Source organism: Chiloscyllium plagiosum, unplaced genomic scaffold (assembly GCF_037043375.1).
Source record: "Chiloscyllium plagiosum isolate Xiang-an unplaced genomic scaffold, Cpla_swu_hap1 HiC_scaffold_1, whole genome shotgun sequence".
Taxonomy (NCBI): domain Eukaryota; kingdom Metazoa; phylum Chordata; class Chondrichthyes; order Orectolobiformes; family Hemiscylliidae; genus Chiloscyllium; species Chiloscyllium plagiosum.
In genome coordinates this window covers 23,404,892-23,427,089 of record NW_028270139.1, presented here as the reverse complement: position 1 = coordinate 23,427,089, position 22,198 = coordinate 23,404,892, and the positions used below count along the sequence as shown (strand labels likewise).

The 22,198-nt window shown below is 40.8% G+C and overlaps 1 protein-coding gene across 4 annotated transcripts in view; it reads right to left on the bottom strand.

Moving 5' to 3' along the window:
* egf (epidermal growth factor) overlaps positions 1-22,198 on the bottom strand; it is a 172,406-nt gene that overhangs the window by 133,592 nt on the left and 16,616 nt on the right. For all 4 annotated transcript variants that reach the window (XM_087981173.1, XM_087981118.1, XM_087981124.1 and 1 more), the window contains exon 2: positions 1,424-1,623. In XM_087981173.1, the coding sequence (XP_087837299.1) occupies positions 1,424-1,623 (200 nt within the window). The remainder of the gene's footprint in view (positions 1-1,423; positions 1,624-22,198) is intronic.

The window sequence follows — 22,198 nt, the reverse complement described above, 5'->3', positions numbered from 1 at the left end:
TAAAATTTTGGGATTCCTGGCTTATGACCAAAATTCTAATTCTAAATGCCTTGCTAAATCCTTTAACTCTCTGAGGATCAGATCTTTTAAATCCTCAAGATTGACCTCCCATATTTCTGCTTGGAATGCACTAGCACTGAGCGCGGGCATTTCTATATTGTAGTAATACAAAGTCAAGGAAGTCTTTGTCAGTTTTTTCTTGTAAAAATTGGGTTCAAAGTGACAATTTCTTATCCATCTCTTTCGTCTGTGGGTTCAAATCCCCAGACAAGAGTCTGAAATTATTACAATCTATCCCTAGAACCTGAAATAAATTGTGTAACCTTGTTAGTGAGGAATTTTATGGAACCTGAAATAAATTGTGTAACCTTGTTAGTGAGAGCTGCTCATAACAGACTCATTCCCAGCATCAGGGCCCATCTATGGTTGCATTGCCCTGACATTTACAAGTTAACTACATGTGACTTTGCTGTTGAATGGCAGAGATCTGGCAGCCTATTCTTGGCTGTCCTAGAGCAAGCTGAGGCTTGCTATTTGGGAGGGAAACGTGTTGCATTCTGCAAATGTGCATCGGTGCATGCTAATCTCTTTGCAACGCTTTATTTCAGCTTATGTCACCTTAAGCATCAAATTCAGCAGTTTGAGTCAATTTAAAAACAAAGATGCTCCAAAGGTGTGTAAAATAAAAGACCTCAAACAAAATTCATCACAAGTAATAAGATTGTTGGAAATATCAAAACATCATCTCATTAAAACCTGTTCAAAATATACAAGTCAAACTTATACTCAAACTTCTACACTCATGTGGCATCCAGTACTCATGTTCTAAATGAATCCATTCAAAATAAAGGAACAAATCCGAGCTAAATTCTGTAGGCTTGTGCCAAAAGCTTGTTGAAAAACTTTTTGCATCAAATCTGGGCTGTTGGATATGAGAAGGGTTTAATCTACCATGCAAAGGCAGTAGACAAGGTGCACTGAGCCAGCAACACCACTGAAATGACATCCCCAATGCTGTGAGCTCCCTGCACATCTGCACTTTTCTGAAAGGCTAAATTGATGCATGGTAGTCACTCACATTAAACAGCAGCATCAAGTTTCAAAACAATGTCATTTCTTAGAGGAATGAATTTGTTTTGGGTGCTGAATTTTCCAGATTTTTATACAATGTGTGCCATCTTGAAAATAGGCTGAATCATTCATTTCATTGTCAAGCATAGCAGTCATGCCTTTTCTTTCATATCGTTTTCATTTACTGAAATTAGTTCCGACCGGTCTGATAAATATTAGTCTAAGTTCATACTTTAATTTAATTTCATTCAGTGAAATTGCCTCAACTTTCACCGGCTGACTATATGAGTACCTGACTCGGGTTTGCAAGAATAAAGCTCTGAGAGCCAAGCTTTCAGTTTTATGCACCAACCTCTCTTTTTGTGCCATTTATTAAGGCCCGTTGTATCAGCCCTTTCTCCACAGATGCCCAATAAATTCTTCCTTTCATGTAGTGGAAGTCCAACAGGACTGATATCCCAGAATTGGTCACGAGTTTCTGGTGGTTAGTTCCCTCGATGTCAATCTTGAATATTGCATTGCCATGGCTGAAGATGAGGTATGGTGGTGGAGCTTAAATAAATCAAAAACATAAAAGTGTATGATCTGAATCTGAGCAGAGGCACAACAGTGCCTAGGAATTATTACTAATACTAGCAGCAACAAACATTTTGGATTACTAAGTGTAATACATAGAATATGGATTGGTACACAATTTCTCAATATTCACCACATTGTTTGGAACGGCCCTTTGGTGTGTCTTCTGCAACGTACTATACTGAAGAGATTCATTAAGGTAGGCTATCACTGCCATAACTGGGATATAAGGAAATATGTCCCATGTTGCAAAGTAATTACATTACAGATGTGAAACCTATAACTAATAATACTGATTTGCAACCTCTATTTTATTGGAAAGGGACCAGGAAAACAGACCGATGCACAAGACATACATTCTACTCAAGTTACTAACAAACTACTTAGGAACTATTACAGAGATCAGTACCTTATGGGTGTTTCAATTACAAGATTTGATAAGGCTGTTATGTTTCAGGACTGTGTCTTGAAGTTTAGGTAAAATGGAAAGATTAAGAGGGCCATGTAACATATTTTGCTGATACCAAGCCGGATAGTTAATGCCAAAGATTAAAGAAGGGCTGAATTTATTTTACCGGCAAAATGATGAAAGGTGTTCATATTTGTAAACCATGAAAGGAATACCTGCGTTAATGCTGTTAGTCTCCAAAGTCTCAGGAAAGTGCTCGGAATGTCAGATTTTCCAGATGATTACACCTTGATGTTTCTATATAGATTCAAGATAGAGGCATTTGGGAGACTAAAGGATAGCTAATTAGCATTTCTGCCTGGATGAAAGGTCGATATTCATTACATTGCCATGGGGATGGACTTGAGACAAGAATGATTAATTGGAAACTATTACAGGCTTTGTCACGATAGTAACAAAATATGGATTATCAATTTAACTTATATTGTCTGGTTTTATATAGACCTTTATGGACTAAAATGGATTTATAAAGGAAGCAACATGGACCTAAAATAGCTGCAATGATCATCCGCCCATAGATTGAGGCAAGTTAAAAAAACCATAAACAAAATCATCTGAACTGAAATTATCAATTTACCTAAAAGCATTAAATACTAGTTTACACAGTCAGGCATCAAGAAACTCCCATCCTCCATTTTAACTTGTTTAAGTAGTTGCACATATTGAACATAAAAGAGTTAACTGCAACTATCCAGTTTGGAACGACAATGGAGCCCGATTTAGGAAGGCAAAAATGAAACATATTTCAGCAGTTACTTGTCAGAGCCACAGGAAATGAAGGAAAGAAAATTGATTTTTAAAAGAACTGGAAGACTATCCTCATTCTGTTTTGAAAGTTAGTAATAATGACAAAACAAATTCAACAAGTCTACAAATTTTACCAATGCTGAAGATGCAGAATATCAACTAAACATCCATGGTCTCAGTAACTGCAGATGCTGTAAATCAGAAACAAAAACAGAAGCTGCTGGAAAAGCTCAAATGGCTGTATTTGTGAAGAAAAATCAGAAATAATGTTTTGAGTTCGGTGACCCTTCCTCAGGTTCAACTGTGACAACTTAAGGACTCAAAGAATTTATAAAACTGCATACTCTTTGCCTTCCCATTGCACTTTTTAAGTGTATACTTAATTTCGTTTGCATTTTTGATTATACTTTTTGCCTTGCAGGAGTTAGAATGCAATAAAATTCCTTTTAATTTGTTCAAGAAAAATTGTATTTGACTCCTTAATTTTGACTAATAGTATGTTTTGATTGAAGTGTGATATAGCTGAATTTAAAATATTTGCTGTGGTCAATCAAGAGGGTAGAAAAGCGGGGGAGCTCTTTCACTCCACCTTTCCCGGTCTTAACAGATTTTTCTAAAAATATCACTGAACTCCACGGAGAGGTTCGGTCTTCAAGAATCTGTGAGAGATGTAGATTGAGATAGAGAGGGAGATGTAAGATAAAAGCTACATGTTTCTATAGATCACCATGTAAGAATGAGGATAAAAGCTTAGGCTCTAATTGAAGAGACACAGATCATGGGGTTTAAAAGAAGCTGGAAGATTTACCTAAACCTGGACAGATGAGGGAATCTCCAGAATAATCAGTATCGTGAAAGTCAGTTCAAGGAGTAGAAATTATCTGACTAAATGAAAAAAAGGAATTAAGTATCACTTTGGATTAGTTCTGGGAGAATGAAGTGTTCATGTAAGGAACTGAGAATGACCATTGAGAGAAATTTGCAGTCATGTTAAATGGGGAATCATTTTGTAGTTTTGAATACAAGTTATCTCAACGTTGTCATGAACTAAATAGCAGTGCAGGCTGAATAACTTACTTCTATTCCTAAATTCCTCTGTTGCTTTTAGTTTGGGTTTTGCTGTTAAAACAAAAACTTTAAAAATGAAATTTTACTGCGCAATCCCATTAAGTTGACCACCGGGAATTCAAATTTCTTCTTTCAGAAAGTATCAGACAGTATGGGGATCTTAACAGTACACAGTAACAGAATTCTACTATTGCCTTAGGAAGATCTCCTCACAAGATCTACACTCACATATCTGTGCACCTCTCCATCTCCCAGGCTAGTCATAGCACATTTGCACGGTCTTAGTGACTCCACTTCTTAAAACCATTTGTGCTCAGCATTCAGAAAATTTCCCCACACATTTTCAGCTACACTTGTAAAGCTACTTTCTAGCCATCAGTGTAATTTGCTATCACTGTTAGACGATTTGTCCAAACTCATCGGTGTAAACAAGAGGGAGAGACATAAATTTTAATCAGATATGCACGTCATGAAAGATTACTTTCATCAGAAGAGCACTTGAATTATGAAACCAAGAGGTTTTCGGGGTGGTGTAGACTATTGGATCTGCCTCCACCATCCTGTCAGGTAAAGCATATTCGATCATAACTAGTTGTTGTCCAAAAGAAGTTCTCCTCATCTCTCCCCCACACCCCCCGCAGTCTTTAGCCTCGTTCATTTATATTGCTGAACTCCATCTTTTTACTTTGAAGTGAAAGCTATTCTGCAACTATGTGAAAGCTGCAGTATGAACACAATTAAAGAAAAACAAAGAGGTCTCAAGACTTGTAAGGATTTCTCAGAAATCCATGAATCTTTATTTTTAAGAATGTATAATGTATATAATGACCTCCATAGATTTTCATTAACTGTTACTACAACAGTGTAGTCAGGAACAGCAAGCAGAATTAAACCAAACTTTACCTTTAATCTAGTGCTACAACTATGTAATATATCTCAGAGTCAGAAGTTACACAACACCAGGTTATAGTCCTGCAGGTTTATTTGAAATCACAAGCTTTCAGAGCATATCCTATTCTTCAGGTGAAGTGAGAGAGAAGCACACAGACACAGATTGACAATTGATTCATGGTCATCATTAGATGGTGAAGTCCAGATTTTGTTTTAAGTTGTGCCCAAATTCCACCATCTGCTGTGACAGATTTGAACCTATTCCCTAGAATATTACCTGGGTTTCCAATTTAACAGTCCAGTGATAATACAACTAGGTTGTCATCTCCCTAATCTATTGAAACATATAAATTTTTAACAGGCCCAGATAACTGGATGCAGGGATGATGCTTCTGCTAAACAAGATATCCAGAACAAATGGTCACAGCCTTAAGATATGCAGTAGTCTATTGAAGACTGAGATGAGGAGAAATCTTTTCACTCAGAGGGTGGTGAATCAGTGGAATTTTCTACCACAGAAGGTTTTGGAGACTAAAAACATGTATACATTAAAGAAAAACATAGTTTTCCTGAAGCTAAAGGTGTCAAGAGAAATGGGGAGACAGCAGGAGTATGGTAGTGAGAAAGAGGATTAGCCATGATAATGTCGAATGATGGAGCAGGCTTGCTTGGATTAATGGCTCATTCCTGCTCCTATTTTCTATGTTTCTAAGATATTAGCTTAATTTGATATTCAGAGGTTTAGTTGTTATATAAACATCTAACCTGTAATATCAAGTATTGCTCACAAATACAAAGTGACTGATAACAAGAATGACAGTGAGAACGTGAGCGTTGAATCTTTTAGTATGGAGTGGCTATTGTGCTGGAGCTGCCATAGTTTTAGTGGATTAGGAATCTACAACTCATCTGCCAATGTATCAGCAAGATTCATAGATAATCAACTTGCTTGGATATATTATGACACACCTTCATTGGCCAAGAGGTACTTGGATAGGCCTTGAACCTGAAGCTTCTGTACAAGAAGTAAGGACACCACTATATCAAAAGACTTCTCATAATGCAAAGAGCAATGGTATACATTTGCTTGGGTGACTCCTGGCACAGTGAGTTTCCCATGTATGTTTATAGCTTGCAGAGACAGGTATTTGGTGGAGGGAAATCTGCTTTCTGGTGAGAGGAACAATATTTAGACAAGTTCTTTGCCACTCTTACATATTGGTTACAGAATGAAATTAAAAGTTACTAGCAAGTGGTGCAATGACACTGATCAGGGACAACAGAATAGTTAGCTAAGGAGATGCAAGTGTAACATAAATATAATAAAGTCCCAGAATCGACAATAGGGTATTAGACCTATGACATTTCAATGCACATTTAGCATATTTACTAATAATAGAGAATATTGTCTTTTTTTACTTGCAATATTTTCCTTTCAAATAATCATTGAAGTTTTTGAGATAGATCTGTTTTTCACTGGTTTTCAAAATTGTTCAAACACCTCTCAAGTAAGACAACAATAGATTTATTAATCATAGATTAGTACCATTTTTTCAACTGAAAGGGCTTCCACTCCACCAAGAGACAGATTGCTGATGACCAGAAGACCTCCTAGTAAAAAACATGTGCACCATTCAGTAGATGCTAACAATCTTCACATATTCCTGGATTTTCTGTTTGCACAGAGCCTTTATAGAATATGTAGACTTCATTTACGTAAATAACATTAGAATGTTGAACTGGACTGGGTTACATTTTTCTCAAGAATTTAACAGCTGGCCTGGACTTTTGCCAACAACCTTCTTTCTACTCAGTTTACAACATACTGCTCCTTTGTCGACTGCAATGGAAACTGTTCTCTCAAAATGCTACATCAACATTTTTGTTCAAATTTAAATGAGAAATTTTAATTGGTTATTTAATTCTGGAGGCCCACCTCCTCAAAAAGTGGTACTCCAGATAAACAATGGTAATGCAACTGTTGGTCTACATACCTTAACTTTATAATCGTAATTGAAATGCATAGAAAATGGATGCAGGTCATGATTTTTCAACGAGGTAAAAAGAATGACTACAGATGCTAGAAACCAGATTCTGGATCAGTGGTGCTGGAAGAGCACAGCAATTCAGACAGCATCCGAGGACAGGCAAAATCGACGTTTCGGGCAAAAGCCCTTCATCAGGAATAAAGGCAGAGAGCCTGAAGCGTGGAGAGATAAGCTAGAGGAGGGTGGGGATGGGGATAGAGTAGCATAGAGTACAATAGGTCAGTGGGGAAGGAGATGAAGGTGATAGGTCAGGGAGGAGAGGGTGGAGTGGATAGGTGGAAAAGGAGCTGGGCAGGTCAGACAAGTCCGGACAAGTCAGGGGATCGTGTTGCTGGAGGTTAGAAACTAGGATGAAGTGGGGGAAGGGGAAATGAGGAAGCTGTTGAAGTGTTCCGAGGCGGAAGATGAGGCGTTCTTCTTCCATGCATCTGGTGGTGAGGGAGCGGCGGTGGAGGAGGCCCAGCACCTCCATATCCTCGGCAGAGTGGGAGGGGGAGTTGAAATGTTGAGCCACGGGGCGATTTGGTTGATTGGTGCGGGTGTCTCGGAGATGTTCCCTAAAGCACTCTGCTAGGAGGTGTCCAGTCTCCCCAATGTAGAGGAGACCACATCGGGAGCAATGGATACAATAAATGATATTAGTGGATGTGCAGGTTTTACAGTTCCTTCGGTGGCAGGGGAAAGTGCCAGGATGGGAGGATGGGTCGTACGGGTGCGTGGACCTGACCAGGTAGTCACATGTGCCCACACCTCCTCCCTCATCTCCATCCAAGGCCCTAAAGGAGCCTTCCACATCCATCAAAGTTTTACTCCCCCTCCCACTCTGCCGAGGATATGGAGGTGCTGGGCCTCTTCCACCGCCGCTCCCTCACCACCAGACGCATGGAAAAAGAACGCCTCATCTTCCGCCTCGGAACACTTCAACCCCAGGGCATCAATGTGGATTTCAACAGCTTCCTCATTTACCCTTCCCCCACTTCATCCTATTTTCTAACCTCCAGCAACACGATCCCCTGACTTGTCCGGACTTGTCCGACCTGCCCAGTTCCTTTTCCACCTATCCACTCCACCCTCTCCTCCCTGACCTATCACCTTCATCTCCTTCCCCACTGACCTATTGTACTCTATGCTACTCTATCCCCACCCCACCCTCCTCTAGCTTATCTCTCCATGCTTCAGGCTCTCTGCCTTTATTCCTGATGAAGGGCTTTTGCCCGAAACGTCGATTTTGCCTGTCCTCGGATGCTGCCTGAATTGCTGTGCTCTTCCAGCACCACTGATCCATGATTTTTCAACCCCTATTCTCTATTCATCAATAGAAGCAAAGTTCATCCTTGTAATATTTTACAAGGGTCCCTTAGAGTGAGATTTTCTGATGACATAAAATGGGTGATATTGATTTCTACACTTAATGCATCTCTCCACAATATCCATTTCATTGAAAATTAATAATCTGTTTTCCCAAAGGATAATTTGGCCAGCTTTGAGAATACTGACAACTTCACCATTTTGTTGAAATATGTTTAAGATATCAATAGTAATAATAGGGAGAAGACCAGCTTCCAAATGATCTTAGTGTATACAGCAATGGAAACAACATGTAAAAACTAGAATGTTAATATCAATTCCCATTATCATGTACTTCCCCGTTACATGAGCAATTCTTTCTTTAATTATCAGGCAGAAAGAAGGTAAATCAAAAAGCAGTGGTATTAAAATTTTGCCATTGTCTCAAGGTCAGAAACAGTAGGATGACTGCTGGTCACAGAAATACTTAACCCAGAACTTTATTAAATGGAACATTTGTTATTTGACTTAGAACTGAGGGAAGTAGATGTAAATTTTAATCTGATAGCAAAGTAGTATTCAAGTATTCAATTACATTTTCTAGTATCATTTGTCACCTGACTTGAATTATTATCCTTCTTACAAGAGTCAACATGAAAAGCAGTTCATTGGCAACTTACAGTCTGGATGACAAGATCATTTATTGTCCTGTAACGTGTAACCAGGCAGACAGGAGCAGGTGTATGACCCTGACATGTTGGTACAGGTTTGACCACAAGTTCCCAGTCCATTTTCAAATCATTCATCAATGTCTGAAAGATATTTGCTGTGACTCTGATACATTATTATTCCTCTGACTCACTTATACAGCAGTATCATCTTATTCATTGGTAGGAATAGATTGTTTTGTCTGAGATTTACATGGTTTGTTAACAAATCATGCTTTACAACACGACATGTGTTAGCAGCTTCATGATCATCATTCAACGAGAAACATTAAAATATATTTCGTTCACAGTAATTTAAATTGGGAAGGCATTTGGACAATAGCTTAAGAGGCTATTGGCTCATTTTCTAAGTGATTAATATATTCTGATCTTATTTGTTGCTATAGTTGGCAAATCACTGGTTGATGATGACTACTTTATGGATTGGATGTTTTTGCAGGATCATTTTCAAATAGAGGCTGAGGGATATCAGAGAGAAAGTTGCCAGCAGTCGAAAATCTACCTTGCAAATCAACAGCTGACCTTCTACTCTTCCAGTTGTTTCTTTCCATTGCCTGTAGAAATATTGCCAATAGTTCTTAATTTAACTAAACATAAACTTAAATGAAAATGGTAGTGACACTAGGAAAGTCACAGGAAATGTTTGAACCAAAGTTCTGTGACTGTCAATGGAAAATAAATCAGATTTGATCAGATCTGGTGAAATAGCTGGCAATATATCATAACCTAGCTTCAGCTGAGCTCGGAATGGTGAAGGGTCAGCTGCCAATTTGCTAATACAAATCGAAATATTTGCTATTTCTTTACTCAAAATCCTTTGAGCCAGCTGTTTTTTGGAATTCAGAAATTTTTGGATTTCAGAATAAATGACATTTTCACAGTGAAATAAAAAAATTACCTAACAGAAGACGCACATGTGAATAGTACGAGCGCTGAGACACAATTTGCACCTGTCAGTACTGAGCCACGCTGTCACATCACATGTGTTTCGAGTGGATATGGAGTTGTGTCACCTGTTCGCATGCCAAAATATGCTCCGCACTCCACGAAAAAATTTTGAATTTTCGAGCTTTTTGGATTTTGGAATTTTGGATAATGGATTATGCATCTGTAGTATGTTTTGGATTGCTAGTAGAAATTAATTTCCCAATCAACATCCTCATATCCCTCATTTTCCTTTCTTAAATAATCCATCAGAATCTTACAAACCCATTTTAGTTGTCATAAACTAGCATCATTGGTACAGACCAAATTTATACATTAAATTAATCAATTAATTTACAGACTAAATAGATTTATTTCAGAAATAGTCGGGGACTTCTTTAAAATGGAGCAACAGCAAACCCTGGGAAAGCAAAGAAGTCGATAAGAATAACATATTGACTCTGCATGCTTTCTGCCTTCCCTTCATGTTTGAACAAAGAAGTTATATTTGTTATTTTCCAATTTAATGGAGTTTTCATGAATCGAGGGAAATTTGAAAAATTAGAACTGACGCGTCAGCCATCTCACTAGACATTTCTTTAAAGACCGGAGAATAAAGTCCATCAGGACCCAAGGAATAGCTCCAACAGCTCCACAATTTGCTTGGTCTCACTTCCCTGGTGATTGTAGTTTTGCTGTGTTTCTTCCTCTCTTGCATTTTCTGATTTACATCTATTTCAAGGATGTTACATGTATCCATTACAGTGAACCCTGATGTAAAATACCTGTCAAATTCAGCTGCCATCCTCATTATTTTCCATTTTGAATTCCCCAAACTAATTTTCATTAGGACCAATACACACTTTGCTAAGTCATTTTCCTTTATGTATTTATGGAAACATTGAATACCTACTTTTCTAATTCTAATTAGCTTTCTCTTATACACTGACTTGTCCCTCCTTGATGATCCTTTCGTCAATATTATAGAGATGCTTCATTTTATAAATATTCTGTCAAATCTACTTGTCTGCCATCCAACTTTGCACAGTTTTATGCTTTTTCTTAAAGCCTGATATTATTGTATAAACCAGATCTTTTTATTTCCTTGTATTTTTGACTGTGGATGAAATGGCACAAGATCGGTTTTTAAAACCAAGGATTGTGGAAAGACCATTTGAAAGTAAGTCATTTCATATTAATTGTTTCCAGTGGTGTTTGTTCAAGAGCCAGAGAAAGTTTAGTCATAGGTGAGCTGGAGCCAATGTATATGCATTGTTATGGACCAGACCATACCCCATCAAAATATATTAGGAAGGTAGCCCAAACCCTAACTTGTCTTATTTTAGATGCAATTCGACTCGATGTCAGAAAAAGATTACTTACCGTGTGGAAACAGGCCCTTCGGCCCAACAAGTCCACACCGACCCGCCGAAGCGCAACCCACCCATACCCCTACATTTACCCCTTTAATCTAACACTACGGGCAATTTAGCATGGCCAATTCACCTGACCCGCACATCTTTGTGACTGTGGGAGGAAACCGGAGCACCCGGAGGAAACCCACGCAAACACGGGGAGAATGTGCAAACTCCACACAGTCAGTCGCCTGAGTCGGGAATTGAACCCGGGTCTCTGGCGCTGTGAGGCAGCAGTGCTAACCACTGTTAAGCAAATCACAATTTATTCAAACACTACAGTTAAAATACAATAAAAGAAAGAAGAACTTGGACTAACTTAACTCAATTGGAAATTTTAATAGAATGATAGATACAGTAACTATTACTAGTTAACTGTTCCAATATGGTAACATCCCATAAATACATGCCTTGGCAAAAAAGCAAAGTCAGAAATCAGATTTTCTCACATGCAATGCCCACAGTAGAAAGAGAAAGCCCAGCTTCTACTTATAACTGAGAGAGGGGAAAGATACCTTTTACTTCTTCAAGACTCCAGTGGTTTCTACTGAACCTAAAAGCTAAAATAAAACTAGAAATCTAGGCCTACGAGACCTGGCCACACCTATTCAGGTTGTTTCTATTGTTTCAACTTAAAAAAACACCTACAGCCTTACAAACTGCTTATATTACCACAGACTGCTTGGCTCTTCCGGTCCATGTCTCACTTAAAAGAAACCAGAACAAAATGCACCTCTTAAAGCCACAGTATTGTCACAATGTGAAAAGATATTTGACCAGCAAAAGTAGCTGATTGCAAATGTTTAGCTTTAGTTAATGTTTCATAATGGTATCTCTTCCACAATATCCGATCTAATATAACCAGCACCCTGATCAGCTCCAGAACATGTTGCTCTAAGAATTTACTCTGAGCTCCTCTTCTAGGATAGAACTAACATCTGTCTTTTCCAATGTATATGTGGAATAAAATCCTCCATGATTATTGATGTATGCTTCGGACAAAGCTCTATTGTTATGTCTTTTATATTCAATCCTACCATGTGCTTACAGTTACCAGCCTGTATGCCATGTCCAAAAATAAATTCTTGCCTTTGTCATTCGTAGAGTTGTAGAGATGTACAGCATGGAAACAAACCTTTTGGTCCAACATATCCATTCCAACCAGATACCTTAAATGAATTTAGTCCCATTTGCCAGCATTTGGCCCACATCCCTCTAAACCCTCTTTATTCATATACCCATCCAGATGTCTTTAAATGTTATAACTGTACCAGCCTCCACCATTTTACAACTAAACACAAACTGTTTCTACTACCTCTAGTTTTCTAAACTTAGGCAAGTCCTCTCTATGCTTATACCATTTTTTAAAATGAGGGGCAGTTTAGAATTTAAACATTGACAAAAGCAGACAAGAATTCCAAGCTTCCTGCCTTGTACACTTTAGGACTGTAACCCCAGAATCAGAATAAGATTTGAAAAAGGGGTACTAATTTATACAGCATGAGAAGAAGGCACTGATTGGTTGGGTTACCATTGAATTGAAAATACAGCAAGGACAGTTAACTGTCAATCTTAATTCTCAAAGCAGGCAGATGGTCACAGTGTTACCATAGGGAATATTGCAGAGGTCAGTAGTCTTAATGACCCCTTTCTCAATGAAAAAAAAGCATAAAGCAGGGCCTTGTGTATTACTATGTATCGCTTTAGCACACTCTCTTAGTATAATCCAGATTATCGAATAAATGGTTTCCAATAGCATATTCATATCAAAATGTAGATATACTTTTCTGAAGCTTGCAAGCATGGGTTGATTGAGCACAATTTGTAAACAGTCCACAGAATGTGTTATTTGAGATGGCTCACCAGTTGTTGGCAAGCATGACCACCATAATTGGCTATACCAGCATTGAAACTCATATAGCACATTCAACACTTGTGTAGTAAACAAAACATGACTCTGGCTTTCGGCAATATCTTGTCATTGAAGAAAACCAGTCGTAGGTTTACTGTACAGTGGCATCATGAGATGTTGTAAATTTTTGACATGCTTTCCCCTGCACTATTAGCAGTACTCAGAGCTCAAAGTGATGCACTTGGGCCCTTCCATGCATTTCCGCAATATACAGATGAATGGAAGTCATCACTCGATCAGGTTATCTGTTATCACATAGAATAATTTTGATATGCCCTAAATCAGCCCGAAGCTTTGACAGTGAGCAGATGAGGAGGGCCATATTCATGAAATTGTCAATTAGATTGACATTGGGACTGTGTAAATCCCAATGTATATATTACCCAGTGAACATAGGCTTTCAGCAGATAGTAATTCTGAACTCATAGACAAACCCCTCAAGAAATACTTTAAGGAAAGAGCTTGTTTGATTGGTAAATTTCAGTGGTACATTTAAATATAGGTTGGAGTTTATTAAGTTATGAAAAGAAATTCTTTGTTACAACTGTGGATTCAAATATTGCAATCTATGTATTGGAAACATGAAATGGGTAGGGGTTTCGTGGTCTTTCCATCAAAGTCATGCTTATCATGGTAACCAACAAAGGCACTTCTAGGAGCTGGACAGAGGATGACAGTGCTATCCATTTGAGCATATATGCTGTCACTGAAAATGAATTCAACTGCATGAGTTTGATGAATACAGATTAAGATACTCTCGGTCAGATCCACTGCCTCCTGCTGGCTGACTGTCACCTACAGGACGAGCAGCGGGCTGGTAAGGGAACGTGGAAGCTGAACACAAAGCTGTTGACCCTGGGAAACATTGAGAAGCTCAAGAGGGACTATGCAGGTTGGAGAACCGTGAAGCCCCTCTTTGAGTCCCCAGCGGACTGGTGGGAAACAGTAAAAGGGAACATCAAGAGGTTCTTCATCCTCAAAGGTGCTCAGGAGGCGAGAGAGAGGCGGGGAAAACTGTCCCAGCTCCAGGCAAGTATGCAGAACCTGCTCCAGCTGCAGACGATGGGAGTGGATGTCACGGAGGACCTCAAGGAGGTGAAGGGCCAGCAAGCCTTGCTCTTTGCCTCGAAGGGCTCCAAGATAATCTTCCGGTCCAGGGTCCGCTTGGTGGAGCAGGACGAGACGTGCTCACGTTTCTTCTTCCAGAAGGTACACAAAGAGAGCTGTGCTCAGCAGCCTGAAGGAAGAAGATGGCTCGATAATGTCATCTCAGGCTGACGTCATGAGGATCAGTAAATCCTTCTATGCCAGTCTGTATGACGCGAAGCCGAGTGACAGCGCGGCCTCCCGTCATTGCTGTCCTCTATCACGGAGGTCTTCGACGACAGAACACAGGAGAAGCTGGACCAGCCGCTATCTCTGGACGAGCTGACCAAGGCCATCAAGTCCTTCGAAAAGAATAAAACTCCCGGAAGCGACGGCTTACCGGTCGAGCTCTATTCCGCTCTGTGGGACTTGATTGGCCAGGACCTGCTGGAGGTGTATGTCAGTATGCTTCGGGCAGGTACCATGAGCGAATCCATGAGGAAAGGCATCATCACCCTTTTCTACAAATGGAAGGGGGAGAGGGAGGAACTCAGAAATTGGAGACCAATCTCACTGTTGAATGCAGATTACAAAATCTGTCAAAGGTAATCGCCAACCGGGTCAGGTCTGCTCTGGGGTCGGTGATTCACCCTGACCAAACCTGTGCTGTGCCAGGCAGGAAGATCGCTGAGAGTCTCGCACTCCTCAGGGATACAATCGCCTACATGCAGGACAGAGGGTTGGACACCTGCCTGATCAGCCTGGACCAGGAGAAAGCCTTTGACAGGATATCACACAGGTATATGAGAGGTGTTCTCTCCAAAATGGGCTTTGGGGAGGGAATCTGCAATTGGATCAGACTGTTCTACACCAACATTGTCAGTGCAGTCTCAATCAATGGGTGGGAATCAGATAGCTTTCCAGTCAGATCTGGAGTCAGGCAGGGCTGCCCTCTCTCTCCTGCCTTGTTTGTGTGCTGCATAGAGCCATTTGCCGAGTCCATCAGGAAGGATGCGAGCCTGAGAGGGGTGACTATTCCTGGCAGCGGGGGCCTGCAGGTTAAGGCCTCCCTGTACATGGATGACGTAGCCGTTTTCTGCTCGGATCCGCTGTCCGTGCGCAGACTCATGTGCATATGTGACCAGTTCGAACGGGCCTCGGGGGCCAAGGTAAACCGAGGCAAGAGCGAGGCCATGCTCTTCGGGAACTGGGCCGACCAATCCTCGATCCCCTTCACCGTCAGGACCGACCACCTGAAGGTGCTGGTTTTTTGGTTCGGGGGGGCTGGGGTGTGTGCCAAGTCTTGGGAAGAATGTATCAGTAAAGTGAGGCAGAAACTGGGCAAATGGAAGCTACGGTCGCTGTCCATCGTGGGAAAAAACCTGGTCATCAGGTGTGAGGCACTGTCATTGCTATTATACATGGCACAGGTCTAGCCTATTCCCAGAACCTGTGCCGCTGCAGTCACCCGGGCCATCTTCCAGTTTATATGGAGGTCAAAGATGGATCGGGTCCAGAGGGACTCGCTGTACAAAGATCTGGGCAACGGGGGAAAAAATACACCCAATGCCACCCTCACCCTGATGGCCACCTTTGTGTGTGGCTGCATCAAGCTATGCGTGGATCCCCGGTACGCAAACAAACGGGCATTGGATAGGCATATGGAGGATAGTGAGCTAGTGTAGGTTAGGTGGGCTTGGATCGGCGCAACATCGAGGGCCAAAGGGCCTGTACTGCGCTGTATTTTTCTATGTTCTATGTTCTATAAACACCAAGTGTCACTACGTACTGAGGTTCTACCTGTCCCCGGTGTTGCGAACGATGGGCTTGGCCTCGCTGCTGTGGAACGCTCCGAGTAGTTGGACTGTTCCGTATCACCTGTCCTTCGTGGAGAAGTTTATGAAGAAAAACACCTTTGACCACAAGTCCATCAGGAAATGGTCAGCACGTAGTGTCCTTGAGACCCTTCGGGAAAAGGAGAGGACGGATCCTATCGAGCGGTTCCCTGAGCAGACTGTCAAAGCCATTTGGCAGAATGCCTCATCGCCAGAACTTTCCAACAAGCACCATGGCTTGGCTGGTGGTGAGAAGGGCTCTGCCTGTGAGATCCTTTATGCACGCCCGGACTCTTAGCCGCACCGCACGCTGCCCTCGAAGCGGCTGCGCGGGGGAGGAGACTGTCACACACCTCCTTCTGGAATGTGCCTACGCAGAAAATGTCTGGAGAGGAATGCAGTGGTGTTTGTCGAGGTTCATCCCGAGCAGCGCCGTGACGTGGGACTCCGTGCTCTACGGCCTGTTCCCCGGGACGCACACCGAGACGAACATCAACTGTGCCTAGAGGATCATCATTTCGGTGAAGGGCGCTCTCCAGGCGGTCCGAAAGCTGTTGATCTTCCAGCTGAAGGAGTTGACCCCGAGTGAGTGTTGCAGACTGGCACATTCCAAGGTCCAGGACTACGTGTTGAGGGACGCGCTGAAGCTTGGGGCAGCTGCCGCCAAGGCGCGGTGGGGAAAGACCACCGTGTAACATCTGCCTGCCTAACGAAGAACAGGGGGCCCATGCAGTCATTTGGGCTCTGCTGACGCCTCAGCTAAAAATGTAATCGTATAGACCTGTAAATAGGAATGATTACTCTGTTTTCGGTATGCAAACAAATGGAATGTTTACATATGTATGGCATGTCCAGTTGTACAGATCATCAAAGTATTTTATGAATAAAGTATATTTTTGAAATTTAAAAAAATGAGTTTGATGAATACAGATTAAGAGTTGAAACTTTATTGCTGGAACAGCACAGCAGGTCAGGCAGCATCCAGGGAACAGGAGATTCGACGTTTCGGGCACAGGCCCTTCTTCAGGCCTGTGCCCGAAACGTCGAATCTCCTGTTCCCTGGATGCTGCCTGACCTGCTGTGCTGTTCCAGCAATAAAGTTTCAACTTTGATCTCCAGCATCTGCAGACCTCACTTTCTCCTCGAATACAGATTAAGACACTGGTGCCACATCTGGATCACCATGTTATAGTGACTGTGCAAGTATTTGAGAGGTACATTTGTAAGTGAGCTGACAAAGTCGAAAGAGCACATAGAGATATTATTTCTCTCAACATGTAGCTCTTGCACAGTTGTAACAAAAGGGAAGGGTTTCTTCACAGTCTACGTAGAAAACTTACTTAGATCTGGTATTCAACAGGTCCCACAACCATTTGGTCAACACATGTTCTCAAGGGCCAATCATAGAGGCCCTTTCATGGGTTTTTCTAGTGAACAGTGAATGATGATTTAATTGGGAACTTCAGAAATTTACCGAAGCTCCTCAGCCAGCACCTTCTAAAACCATGATCAATACCTTCCAGAAGGACAAGGGAAGCAGATATTTGGGAATACCACCACATACAAGTTCCTTTTCAAGTCACACACCATTCTGACTTGGAAATGTATCACTGATCTTTCATTGTCTTTTGGTTAAATTTCTAGAACTCCATCCCTAATAGTTTATGGAACTATTACCTAAACCAAATGACTGCAGTGATTCAAGAAGGTAGTTTACCACCACCTTCTCAAGGGCGACTAGAGATGAGCAATAAATATTTGACCATCTAATCACACCCACATCCCATGAATTAATATCACCAGACAAATTCAACTGCAATTTGTTCTTGAGTATGGATCTTCAGTCTTGTGCAATGGCAGGTTCTATAGATCGTAATGTGTATATTGTTGATGTAATCACTTAGATTGACTTTAACTAGTCCAGCCCTTTGTCAGATTCATATATATATATCTGGGTTTGATTAGATTAGATTGCCTTCAGCGTGGAAACAGGCCCTTTAGCCCAACAAGTCCACACCGACCCTCCAAAGAGTAACCCACCCAGACCCATTCCCCTACACTTAACCACTGACTAATACACCTAACACTATGGGCAATTTAGCATGGCCAATTCACCTGGCTTGCACATCTTTGGACTGTGGGAGGAAACCGGAGCACCCGGAGGAAACCCACGCAGATACGGGGAGAATGTGCAAACTCCACACAGTCACCCAAGGCTGGAATCACATCTGGGTCCCTGGTGCTATGAGGCAGCAGTGCTAACCACTGAGCCACCAACCCCACCATGCCATTTGTCATGATATTATGCAATGTGACCCACCATTCGCACTGTTAATGAAATTCTGTCAAGCCATTAGGTGTTCTATAATATGGATGTGCCTGATCTGCCAGAGATGCTTTTGGGGCCACTCCTATCTTCATAGAATCATAGAATTCCTACAGTCTGGAAACAGGTGTTATGGCACGGGGTAAACCCCTCTGCTAATTTAAATTCAACACAGAAAAGATTCATCCCGTGCTGTAATCTGTGAAAATTCGGGAGGCAAAGAACTATCCCAAAAGTCACTATTTAAAGTAAAAATTAACAACTTTAATTTTTAAAGTCTGACAGAGAATAATTAACTAACAACTATTTATAATTCATTTATCTAAACCTATCTTTTACCTTCCCCTCTACAATACTAGACAGATAAAACCCCTATTAAGATTTACCAAAAATTCAAATTTCAAAACCAGCCAGCTATTGAATCTTCTTTTTGTATCTTCCTCTATCTTCTTTTCTTCTTCTTAAGGATTTCTGTTTCATAGGTCATTGATAGATAAAGGTACCTTTAAGAGCGCTATTCTATGGGTAGTCTGCAGATGTTGGTGACTTGGCAATTCTCCTCCAACTATTCAATTGTTCCTGGTCTTATACCCCAAAGCATCAGATCATTTTATTGGTTTTAATATTGTCAAAACATTAAATTCAAACTTGATTAGAGGTTAGTATCTTAGGGCAAAATTTAAACTGATTGGCTGAATTTGATTTTTTTTTCACGTAGCAACCCAGGTACAGCAACTGCTGGACCAAATGTTACAATGTAAATTCTCAAGTATTCTGTGTTCTTGCTAAGTCCTTCAACTCTCTTAAAGGTACAGTACCCCTTACTTTCACAACACAGCTCCAGCCCCTATGTCATTAGCATCGAGGGCGACTTTAAAAGGTTTTGAAAAGTTTGGCATAGCTAAAACTGGTTTGGTGGTTAATATTGCTTTCAAATGGTTGAATGCCTCCTGGCATTGTTCTTCCACCAAAACTTTGTGTTCTTCTTCAGCAAGTCAGTTAACGGTGCCACTACACTGTTGAAGTTTGGAACAAATTTCCAATAGAATTCACAGAGTCCTAAGAGTCAAAACACCTCTTTCTTCGAGGTTGGTCATCGAAATTACTCAATGGCCTTCGTCTTTGTGTTCTGTGGTATCAATCTTCAAGAATGTCACATCTGCTTTTGTGAAATCAGTTTTATTTAAGTTTATTATCAGTTTTGTTTCTTGCAGTTGTTCAAACAGCTCTGCCAACTTACTGTGAGATCTTTCCAGGAGTTACTAAAGATCATGACATCATCCAAATAGACTGCACAGTTTGTTAACCCAGCCACAACTCTGTTCATGAGTTTTTGGAATGTGGTGGGTGCATTCCAAAAGGGCATCACTTCAAATTGGTACAGACCATTTGGGATAACAAATGCAGAATTTTTTTATCATCTCTGTGAAAGGTACCTACCAATAACCATGATGTAAGTCCAACATGGTGATGTAACTGGCTTGTCCAACATTCTTGTTACAGTCCTCCAATCTTGGATTGGATTTGAGTCCAATTTTGTAATGGTTTTGACCTTTTGATAATCCACACAGAATCGTTGAGTCCTGTCCGGTTTGGGAACTAAGACAATTAATGAACTCCACTTGGTCTGGCTTGGTTCAATGATATCCTCATCGAGCATGGTCTCCACCTACTTCTGGACCTGTGTGGCTTTGAAAGGATTAAGCTGATAGGGCTGTTGTTTTTTTGGAGCAGTATTCCCTACATCTACTTCATGTATAATAGCATTATTTCTCCCCAACTGATTCGTATATATGTCCTTACACTGCAGTAACAAATCTTTCAACTGTGTTCTATGCTCATGGGACAGATAGCTGACTAACTTACCCCACTCCTCAAGGACTTCTTCATTTTTTAATCAATTTTGAGGCACATCAAAATCCATAGCATGTGGATTTGATTCCTCACTCTGAGGGGCAGTAACTAACACCTGTTTCTCCAGTTCTTTCTCTCCAGTGTAATACAGTTTCAACATGTTCGCATGACATACTTGATACCTTTTTTTCTAACTGGCATCTTTACTAAATAATTCACTTGATTCAACTTTTTCTCAATTTGATAGGGAACCACTAAACCTGACTTTGAAGGGATCGCCTATCACTGGTAACAGTATAACACGTCATTCCCTAAGGAAAACATCTGAATCTTAGAGCTTTTATCTGCCAACTGCTTTGTTCCATACTGTGCCCTCTTTACGTGCTGTTTAGCTAACTCACTTACTTGATTTAGTCTCTCCCTCACCTCTAATACATAATCGAAATGTGAGATTTCAGAATTTGAAATTAATTAAGGAAAAATTGACAGGACCAAAGGGCCTCTCACTTCATGCCCAAATATTAACTCAAAGGGAATGAACTGAGTAGATTAATTTGGGGCATCTGTAATGGCAAACAATACGAATGGGACACCTTTATCCCAATCATTCTGGCAATCCTAATTGTATGGTCACAACATGGCCTTGAAGGTCAGATGCCACCTTTCTAAAGCTTCCTGGGATTCAGAATGACATGTACTGGATTTAAAGTACAGTATACCTAAACCTCTGAAAACAGCCTAGCAGTAAAATTTGACCCTTGGTCCAACTGAATCTCTCTGGGTAGTCCATACCACATGAAGAAAACTACTAACTCCTCAATTACCCATTTTACCTTGATACTCTAGAATGAAGTTGCTTCTGGACATCTGGTCAACACATCCATTATGATTAATAAGTACTGGTGGACACTTTTAGTTCACAGGAGGGGACTTACACAATCAATTATAACCCACTTGAAAGGTTGTTCAAATACGGGAATTGGCAACAAAGGTGCGGGTTTTATTGCTGCCTGTGGCTTACCACCATTTGGCATGTATGAAATATACAGCAAAAGTTAACCACATCCTTGTGCATTCCAGGCCAATAAAAGTGTTTTTGTACCTTGTGTGCGACCCTTAACACCTCCCATCTGTATACTACTGGCAATACAATCTCATGCACTTTGGCCCATTTCTCCTCTGTAATAATCTGCTGTGGTCTCCATTTCCATTTTAGGATTCTATCTTTCAGATAATAACCCGCTGGAATATTCTCTGCCTCCTTTTTGGAGTATGCATCCATATGTATATTTTTTATCGTCTTGTCTTGCTGTTGCAAGTCTCTTAGCCATTCTGTAATAAAAACAGTCTGACCCTTTGCCTGTTCAGGTTTTTCCTGCACCATTACGTCAAACATGGTGTCCGCTAACTGAACTTCAACTCTTTCACCTTTCTCTTTACTTTTCACTTTGTGCTGTGACTTATGATAGTGGGATCTGGTTACTACACAGTCTGGGAAAATGCCAGGATATTTCTGTTTTAACTCCGCAGTTTCTTGGTCTTCCTTAGGCTTCTCCACAATAAATGGTATCACTCCCACCTTGGATCCTGCCAAATCATTCCCAAGAACAAACTGAATTCCTGGAATTGACACTCCATCAATCACTCCAATTGTAACTTCCCCAGTCTTGAGTTTGCACTCCAAACTGACCTTACATAGGGGAACGCTAACTTTCTGTCCATCTATCCCATAATTACCACACTCTCAGGAAACATATCAGAATGAGCACATGTTCGCTCATCCTTTACAATCAACAACTGGTTAGATCCTGTAGCTCTCAAAATTGTAACTTCTTGTCCTTCTCCCTCTGTTATTTCTGAGTAAACTTTACCCACAGAGGCGAAATCTTTATAGAGATGAGGTACTAACTCCATATCCAGCCCCTGCCTAGGTCTTGCACTCTCCTGCAGCTTCTTGCTCT